The sequence below is a fragment of the Papaver somniferum genome, chromosome 10, assembly GCF_003573695.1.
Source record: "Papaver somniferum cultivar HN1 chromosome 10, ASM357369v1, whole genome shotgun sequence".
Taxonomy (NCBI): domain Eukaryota; kingdom Viridiplantae; phylum Streptophyta; class Magnoliopsida; order Ranunculales; family Papaveraceae; genus Papaver; species Papaver somniferum.
The window spans coordinates 53,961,579-53,971,466 of NC_039367.1; the positions used below are offsets into that span (position 1 = coordinate 53,961,579).

The 9,888-nt window shown below is 42.2% G+C and overlaps 1 protein-coding gene across 4 annotated transcripts; it reads left to right on the plus strand.

The window, feature by feature from the left end:
* The first annotated feature begins 478 nt into the window (after window positions 1-478).
* LOC113317402 lies at window positions 479-5,086 on the plus strand. 4 transcript variants are annotated; one of them, XR_003343512.1, is made up of 4 exons: window positions 479-2,303; window positions 2,421-2,956; window positions 3,016-3,274; window positions 3,374-5,086. XR_003343512.1 is itself a non-coding variant. In XM_026565517.1 (4 exons), the coding sequence occupies exons 2-3, from the start codon at window positions 2,215-2,217 to the stop codon at window positions 3,223-3,225; spliced, it is 894 nt and encodes a 297-aa protein (XP_026421302.1). In that variant the 5' UTR covers window positions 479-981; window positions 1,595-2,214; the 3' UTR covers window positions 3,226-3,274; window positions 3,374-5,086. The 4 variants fall into 4 exon arrangements, 3 of the variants coding, with proteins under 3 accessions (XP_026421302.1, XP_026421301.1, XP_026421300.1); XM_026565517.1 differs by having other exon boundaries at window positions 479-981; window positions 1,595-2,303; window positions 2,421-3,274; XM_026565516.1 differs by having other exon boundaries at window positions 479-689; window positions 794-2,303; window positions 2,421-3,274.
* The last annotated feature ends 4,802 nt before the right edge of the window (window positions 5,087-9,888 follow it).

The window sequence follows — 9,888 nt, forward strand, 5'->3', positions numbered from 1 at the left end:
GAGGTTTCCGTGGGTGTCATCAATGGCAAGGATCTTCGACCTGCATATATTATGGCTTATAATTGGGAAGATGGTAGAGATGTGTGTATTGATGTCACCGGTGTTTCCCCTTTCACTAGTGCTAGAACCCGCGACTCCCCTCCAGGTCATGCCTTTTCAGCGGCTGTCACTCGCAAGAATAATAAATATTTGGACGTTTGTTCTTCACTCGGGTATGGCTTTGGGGTGCTGGCCTTTTCCACCTTTGGTGAGCTTGGTACGGATTTTATTGTTTTTCTGAAACGAATTAGGAATTGTATGGCACGACATGATGCCAATTTCAAAATGTGCAATTCTCTTTTTCATCGGTTAGGGATCGTTATTCAAAAAGGTGTTGGCGCCCAGCTTGTTACTAGGTTGCCCACCATTCCTTGTAATGTTGATTTTGATATTGAATAATAATAGTAGTAATAATAATAACAACGGGTCCTAGCTCAGCTGGTCATCCCCGTTCTCCAAAGGTGATGCGATCCAGGAGGTCCGTCTTCCATGGGCACAGCAACCTGTTAATTCTGATGAAATCATCGTTCTCCCATTAATGAAAAAAAATTTAAAAATAATAATAATAACAGGGTTTGTGTTGATTGAAAGTGGTGTTTCTGTGAAATAGGGGTTTCTTTGTTCAGGTTGATAGTTTTGTGGTTTTGAAGGTAAATTCGTGTTGGGTTTTGTGTTTTGGCTGCGAGGGAATCAATTAGCTCTTCATCTTCAATTCTTTTTGAATTACGGATTTGAGTTCTTGTTTTTCCAGCAGTTGTGTTCAGTTTTTGGGAATTTGAGGCTGCGGGGTTTCGTCAATTGCAGAACTGGTTGGATTAGGGTTGGGTTTTGTGGTTTGATTACAAGGGAGAAGGTTGTATCTCTCAATCCTCAGTGGTGCAAGGAAGTGGTGTTTCGTCAATTGAAGATTTGGGGGAGTTTACAACCACCAATTGTTCTTCAGTAAGTGTCTTCTCCTATCTGTGTATGTGTTTGTGGTGACAGATTTCTTTGGAGGTGTTGTTTGTAATTCGATTTATGGTTTTGAATTTTGTTATGTGAGTGATTAGTGTTACAGAACTAGGTGTGTTTGAATTGGAATTCACGGTGTTGAGCTGGTTGAATTTGTTTTTGTGGTTCTACTTCAGTGAAAGCCAGGGTTAAGGTTTTTCATTTTGATTGAATGTTGTGTGTAATTGATGTTAATTTAGTGTTAGGAATTGTGGTTTTCATTGTAAGGGAGAAGTTTTAATCAATTAGCTCTTAATCCTCAGTGGTGCACTGGTGTAGGAGCTTTAAAGTTAGGACTTTTCTGTGTAATTGAAGTTGAATTTGGGAAGGGTATTGTGGTTTGATTGCAAGGGATAGTTTCATCAATAACTCTCAGTCCTCTGCGGTTTTGCATTCTAACTGGTTTGAGTTTGCAATGTGGTTGTTTATCCTTTGGGAAGGTATAATTAGTGTTTAGTTATATGGTAATTTGAGTTTTCTTTGGTGTTGAAAACTTAAATTCCCATACACTAAACTCTGATTTTTATTTTCGGGTAGCCTTTTTCATTTACTTGTTTTCGGTTAGGGAAGTTACTTTGTTCATCCTGTGATAATGCCGCGTACGAGATCACAATCCACATCATCAGCTGTACATACGCCTGTGGTCTCACCTGCAACATAGTTATCAACAGTTACCATCATGCCCAGATCCAGAGCACGTTCTTCCTCAAGGGTTTCTTCATCTCAACCTGTTGCATCATCATCTTCTCTTGCATTTCCGTCTGGTTCATCTACATCACAGTCTCCTTACAACCTTGTACCGAGACCTTCTTCTAATTGTGGTGACCGGATTCATTGACATTCAAAGATTATGATGATTGCAGTAGTGGTGTTAATGGCAGAGGATACGTCCGCAGTTCTTTTCAGAGACACCTTAATGACAGGCACTTTCCAACCGAAGAGGCTAAGCAACAATGCAGAGAACGACTACGCAATGATAGGGTTACATACATAGCTTGGGAGACGGTTCTACAGCAATTGCACTGTTGGGTATGCAGTCACTGCATGATTTTACATGCCTGGAAGAAAACCTGCAAACAAAATAACATTGTCATCCCATGACCGTATAATGGTAGACATGTTGATTTTCTTATATCAGATATTCCCAGGCCTGAAGCAGCAGACTGTGCTCCAACTTCGACAGATATGCCTTATGTAGCTCTCTCCCTGGAATTACTAAATGAAGTTTTTCAGCGACAATTTACTACCATTTCAAGCATCCCTCCACCTTGCAAGTTAAGTTTCTCTCGAACCCTTACTTCCTGCCTTGATGTTGTTATTCTTAATCCTAGAGATATGTCTTCCTGGATAATATTATTGATGCTGCCTGTATGTACCCTCAATTTGTGTAGCCCCAAAAACTCTTCAGAGGAACGACCAGACAACCGTAAGAAGTTACAAATTACAGCTATTCACAAAGCCCTTGTCGACTGGAGAGAACCTAATGGCTGCCTCACCTTGATCAGTAGATTGTTGGAACTCCCCAAACGTCAGCAACCAAGCAAATTAAAGAGCAAGCAGTTGCAAGATAGTGCCACTCTAGATGCATGCCGGAAGAAGTTATCCAATGGACATTATACTGCTGCTATAAGGGTGCTCTCATCAAATGGTGTGGCTCCATGCACTGAAGTTACAATCTCAGAATTATCAGATAAGCACCCTCCTGCTCCACCGCCAACCATCCCTGATGATCCCATTCCCTGCGATGCTATTAAAGTGGACACTGTGTCAGTACTTAAAGCCATTAAAAGCTTTCCGAAAGGTACGTCGTGTGGTCGAGACGGGTTGAGGGCTCAACATCTTTTTGATGCTATGAGTGGTGCGGCTAATACGGTTGCAGATGAACTACTGGCCTCAATGACTAATGTGGTTAACTTATGGCTGTCTGGTAAGTGTCCATCTCCACTTGGAAAGTTTATAGCTAGCGCTCCTCTCACCCCTTTGCAGAAACCAGGAGGTGGTGTTCGACCCATCACAGTGGGTACCATTTGGAGGAGATTAGTATCTAAGCTGGTTGCCATCAAAGTTGGGAAAGCTATGTCCATGTACCTTGGTGACTACCAGTTTGGCGTGGGTGTACCTTGTGGAGGAGAAAGTATTCTCCATTCTGTCAACAGGCTGATGGAACTGATCCGACACCTCCATGCTTCTCATTGATTTCACAAATGCATTCAATATGGTGGACAGGACTACTCTGATTAAAGAGGTTCGATTGCAATGCCCAGCAACTTCACAATAGGTCGAGTTTTGTTATGCAACCCCTGCCGAATTAAATTACAATGATATTATGCTTTCATCTACACAGGGAGTACAGCAGGGCGACCCCTTGGGACCATTACTTTTTGCCCTTACACTCCACCCTATTGTGAAGAACATCTCAACCAACTGCAAACTAGATCTTCAGGCATGGTATTTGGACGACGGCACAGTAACCGGGGATACATTATAGGTTTCCAGGGCTTTGCATATCATTCAAACAGAAGGTGTTGCAAGGGGTCTTCATCTAAACATACATAAAACTGAGGTTTTTTGGCCCACAGTAGACCCAAGAAGCTATGCACCTGACGTTTTTCCCAGCAATATTAGCAGGCCATCATCTGGAGTCAAATTGCTCGGTGTCCCTGTCAGCTTAGACTTACAATTCTATAAGGACATGGTTCTTCAGAGAGTCGAGAAGACAATTCAGCTTATGACTGCAATCAAGAAGCTCAAAGATCCCCAATGTGAACTGTTGTTGTTGCGCAAATGCTCTGGAGTTTCTAAATTATACTTTACTATGCCCACATCATGTCCTGCAGCATTAGAACAAGCTATATCTCGCTTCGACACACACCTGTACCAATACATGAGGTTGCTAGTTACTGCAGATGGTGCTGGGTTTGGTCCCTTACTGTTTCGGCTGGAAACTCTTCCTCTTAGAGATGGTGGGCTTGGAGTTTACACTATGGAGGACACCTCTAAGTATTGTTATCTAGCTTCGCAGTTCCAAACTCAAGATGTGCAGCGTATTATTCTAAACTCCATCATGCCGGAAGAACCCAGTCTCGTGTGCCAGCTAGCTTTACAGACTTACACACAGGTATGTGGACTTGATTCTTCTACACTTAGATTTGATGTTGCTTCCCCCTCCCCACCCCCCTCCCATGCATACAATGCATTCCTTGGCCGCAACATATTTCGACGCAGTTAAGAAACATTTGCCCACCACCTTTTTCATGTCTGCACGAGACAATGTTCTTTAGCAGAGCAACCAGATGAAAAACGTTCAAGACTACTTGCTTGCACTACCCATCAGTGGCTTAAACCAAACACTCGGCCCTCGACAGTTTAGGTGTGTGCTTAGCTACCGCCTTGGAATCCCCCGTTTTGCTGAAGGTAGTCAGTGCACTAATTGTAAGAGGGAGATGGATATATATGGAGACCATGCATTACACTGCGCTAGCGAAGTGCGGATTAAATTTCGTCACGATATTGTACGTGATGTCTACATAAATATATGTTTCAATGAAGGAGTTTCGGCTAGGAAGGAAGCTTCTTTGGGTCTCTACTCCAACGATAATACTAAATTGTTGTCTGCTGACTTGCTAGTGTATAATTGGGAGAATGGTAAGGATACTTGCCTAGATATTACTGGTGTCTCGCCTTTCACGTGTGACATCCATTACTTCACACCCGGCCAAGCAATTGCTAAAGCAGTCCTTCGCAAGGGTAACAAGTACCTTGCCACATGCGAGATTCATAGGTACAGTTTGGGCATTCTTGCATTCACTACTTTGGGAGAACTAAGCGAAGATACTATCACCTTCTTGAAGAGATTGAAGAACTGTCTTGCTAACAACAATATAATTTGTGACACCGGTAGCTTTTTGTTTCATAGAATAGGTATTGCAATTCAAAAGGACGTTGGTGCCCAGTTGGTGTCTAGACTAACAACAAATTATGTATGATTGACTCTTTCTTTTTATAATATGAATAATAATAATAATAAATAATAATAATAATAATAACAGGCGAGGAGAGAGAGGCTCTGGGCGATTTTCAGGCGATTGAAAGTCTGAGGATTCAGGCTCGGTTTCTACAGGATTTCTCCATCGAATCCTACTACTTCTTCCTCATTCATCTCGTCCCGTTATCTCCTTGCATATGACGCTCAATACAGATCAGAACTTTCTCTTAATTTAGGGCAGTTACGACAGTTATCTTCATCCATTATGCGCACTACAAGATCCAGGAAATCTTCATCTCCAACACCACACGACCATGCTTCATCCTCACCTTCATCTCTTTTGCCCTATCACAACGCCTGCTCTCTGTCAAATCCCCAAAACACACCTCAAAAAACCGTACTCATAAATTCCCAGCACCCATCTACTTCAACTCAAAGTGAAAAAATTCCTTGCCCGTTCAAGAACTATGATGGATGCGTGGGTGGAGTTGCAGGCAGAGGTTACGCTAAAAGTGCGATCTACAAACATCTTCATGATAAACACTTTCCCACTGACAATGACAAAGAAAAATGCAGGGACAGAATACGCAACAACATTAACTGCTACTTTGCTTGGGAAAAAAGTCTGCATGCCATGCAGATGTGGCTTTGCATCAGATGCCTGCATACACATGCTTGGAAGAAATCCGGTTGTAATCATCAACCTGAAGGCATTATCCCTGGTCCATACAATGAGGGCAGGATTGATTTCCTAATTCATGGGTTGAGAAACCTCTAGTGTCTAATAACCCTCCAGTTAATGATCCACAGATTGTTCAGGATGGTGGCCTTACAGTGGAATTACTCAATTGTATTTTTCAGAAACGTATAATCACCACTGTAAGTATACCTCCATCATGCAGACTGAACTTTTCTCGAACCCTAAAAGCAGCATTGGACAAAGTAATTGCTAGTCCTTCTAATGTAGAGTGCTGGTTGCAATTGTTGTTACTGCCTGCGTGCACTTTAAACCTCTACAGGCCTAAGAGTTCGATTGAAGCACGATCTGGCAACATAAAGAAGCTTCAAATTGCTGCAATCAACCAATCATTGGTTCAGTGGAGGGAGCCCAATGGATGCAGCATTATGTCTCAACAGTTGCTGACATTTTCTAGCGAGAATGAAAGACAACTCAGTGGCAAGAAGAAAAAGAAAAAGAATTCTAACGTGGACGCCTGCAGGAAGAAATTAACATATGGCCATTATACTGCAGCCATGCGCATACTCTCCTCAGATGGACTAGCCCCTCCTACACCTGACACATTACATGACCTCCAACTGAAACACCCACACGCTCCACCACCTTCAATTCCTGCAGAGGACATCAATGCTCCTGCTTTATCAGTAGACGCTGCACAAGTGTTGACTGCTATCAAAAGTTTCCCCAAGGGCACCTCATGTGGCAGAGATGGCCTTAGAGCTCAACATCTATTAGATGCCCTGAGTGGTCCTGCTGCAGATGTTGGTGAAGAGCTCTTATCCTCAATTGCATGTGTAATCAATTTGTGGTTAGATGGGAAATGTCCTTCTATACTAGGTGAATACATTGCAAGCGCTCCATTAACTCCACTACTCAAACCTGGTGGTGGCATATGCCCCATTGCTGTTGGCACAATATGGAGAAGACTTTGCTCCAAGCTTGCTGCAACTGTAGTCTGTAAAGACTTGGCTCCTTATTTTGGAACATATCAATTTGGAGTGGGTGTGCCATATGGTAGTGAAGCCATATTTCACGCTGCAAATAGGCTGCTAGAAATGAAAGGTAAGTGCAATACTAATACTATGATGCTCATAGATTTCAGCAATGCCTTCAACCTTGTAGACAGATCCACATTGATAAGAGAAGTTATAACCCATTGCCCGGGCATATCTCGCTGGGTGGAGTTTTCCTACTCAAAGCCTGCCAGGCTCTATTATAATAACTCTATACTTTCATCAGCTCAAGGCGTGCAACAGGGAGACCCCCTTGGTCCCTTATTATTTGCTCTAACTTTACAACCTCTTGTCAATATGATTACTAATCAGTGTAAGATAGATCTTCATGCATGGTACCTAGATGATGGGACTATTGCAGGTGATACAATGGAGGTAGCTAAGGCTTTGAACATCATACAGATGGAAGGTCCCAAGCGAGGTTTACAACTGAACATCAAAAAGACTGAAATTTACTGGCCATCACCAGATCCAAGATGCAGTCAAAAGGGTGTCTTCCCAAGAGATATTGGCAGGCCATTAAATGGTGTAAAACTCTTAGGAGGCCCTGTTAGCCTAGAACCTCAATACTGCAGTGATATTGTTCTTCACAGGATGGATAAAACAATCCAGTTGATGCAGAAAGTTCAACAACTACACGACCCACAGTGTGAGTTGCTGCTACTGAGAAACTGTATTGGGGTTTCTAGACTGTACTTCGCAATGCGCACCACCTGCCCTGCTCATTTACAAGCTGCCTCCACAGTTTATGACAAGCATCTACTCCAATACTTGCGGCAGCTAATTGTAGGGGATGGTGCCGGGTTTGGCTTAGTCCAACAATGTTTAGCCACCTTTCCAATTAACGATGGAGGGTTCGGCGTCTATACTACACTTCGAAGTATTGTTATTTGGCTTCTCATGCTCAGACCAAACATCTGCAGGAAACCATTCTTCAACTCTCACCACCTGTTGACCTCAGTCCAAGTTATGTACTAGCTCTTCAATCATTCACTCAAGCTTGTGGATCTTTTGCTTCCATTTCCAGCGTCATTGATGCCGCCCCTCATCCCATGAAATCATTGGAAGCATTATACTTTGGCGCTGTTAAGGAACATATATCTGCCAGCTTCAACCTAAATGAACGTGAATCCTTAGTCTGGCAATGCAACAGACGTGCACATGCAATGGATTTTCTTAAAGCAGTTCCTATCAGTGGACTGAACCAAACTGTCGCACCGAGACAATTCCAATCCATTCTTAAATACATGCTTGCCATCCCTTTCTTTGAGGAAGGTAGCAGGTGTTCAGTCTGTAACAAACCGATGGATGTTTATGCAGACCACGCAGTCCACTGTGCAGGTGAAGTTGGTTTAAAATTCAGACATGACATGGCTCGTGACGCTCTTCTTGACATTTGTTACAGGTCAGGTGTTGTGGCTCGTAAAGAAGTCTCTTTAGGGTTTCTTTCAAACTCTAACAAAGAACTTAAACCAGCCGATATCATCGTCTATAATTGGGAGGATGGTAAAGATGTATGTTTTGACGTCACTGGTAGTTCACCTTTCACTACCTCCATAACACGTAACACTCCTCCGGTCCAAGCCATCGTTGTAGCTGTGAGTCGCAAGCGTATGAAATACTTGGATAAGTGTACTGCACATGGTTACGGTTTCAAGGCCCTAGCTTTTTCTACCCTGGGAGAATTGGGAGATGACTTAGTTATATTTCTTAAGAGATTGAGAAACTTCCTAGTTAGTCACGATATTAACTGCAAAATAGGTAGTTCTTTGTTCCATAGGCTGGGTATTATTATTCAAAAAGGTGTCGGCGCCCAGCTTGTTGCTAAGTTGCCTTCTACCGACTTGTAATATTCACACTTTCGTCTTGCTAATAAAATACCCTGAGTGGTTTATAATAAAAATAATAATAATAATAATAATAATAAGGAAGGTATAAAAACCAGACCAGACATGTCTTTATACATAGGGGATCGTCAGTTCGGAGTTGGGGTTCCATGTGGAGCAGAAGGTATTCTACACGCTGCAAACAGACTCCTGGAGATGAAAGGTACTCTAAATACTATGTTTATGCTTCTAATTGACTTCTCTAATGACTTTAATATGGTTGATTGAACCACGTTAATTAAGGAAGTTAGACTTAGATGTCCTAGTATATCCAGATGGGTGGAGTTTTGCTATGCTTCACCATCAAGACTCTACTATAATGAGTTCGTTTTGTCATCTGCTATTGGAGTACAACAAGGGGATCTGTTGGGTCCTCTATTATTTGCTTTAGTTCTTCATCCTTTAGTGAACATGATTTCTAGTCAGTGCAAACTGGATTTCAATGCCTGGTACCTTGATGATGGAACTATTGCTGGTGATAGCTTGGAAGTAGCTAAAGCTTTCTCGATAATTAAGGCTGAAAGCAGTAGTCGTGGGTTACATCTTAATGTTAGCAAGACTGAATTATTTTGGCCATGTGTTGATCCTAGAAGTCAAGCTGACGGAGTCTTTCCTGCCAACATTAGTATACCTACTAATGGTGTAAAGCTATTGGGAGGGCCGGTGAGTCTTAATTTGCAGTTTTGTAGTGATCTTGTGAAGACTAAAATTGATAAAACTTTATACCTCATGGAATCTGTTAAGCAAGTACATGACCCGCAGGGTGAGTTATTACTCTTACGAAGTTGTGCAGGCGTTTCGAAGCTTTATTTTAACCTGAGAACTACTAAACCTGATGCTCTTCAACAAATTATCTCTTGTTATGATCTTCCCTTGGTACAGTTTCTGCGGCATATATTTATAAGACATGGTGCAGCGTTTGGTCTCCTCCGACAACGTATTGCTACGCTGCCAATGAAGGATGGTGGTTTGGGTGTTCACACGATGGAAGACACGAGTAAATATTGTTTTCTTGCTTCTTGTTTTCAAACAACAAATCTGCAGGAGGTCATCCTTAATCTTCCACCTGAATCTGCACCAAGTCTTTGTTTTCAGCACGCTTTGTCAAAATTCAAGCAGGTATGTGGGCAGTCTTTTTTCGATATCAACAATATTGCCACTCTCTTATGAAATCTTTGGCAATACAGTATTTTGAGGTTGTTAAGACATTGGGGCCTTACAAATTTGTTATGTCAG

What these genes read in the sequence shown, in the direction of transcription:
- LOC113317402 (XM_026565515.1), top strand. Translation starts at nt 2,215, where the DNA reads ATGCCTTATGTAGCTCTCTCCCTGGAATTACTAAATGAAGTTTTTCAG. An exon ending in AGCATCCCTCCACCTTGCAA is followed by an intron (nt 2,304 to 2,420) that starts GTTAAGTTTCTC and finishes CAATTTGTGTAG; the next exon opens with CCCCAAAAACTCTTCAGAGG.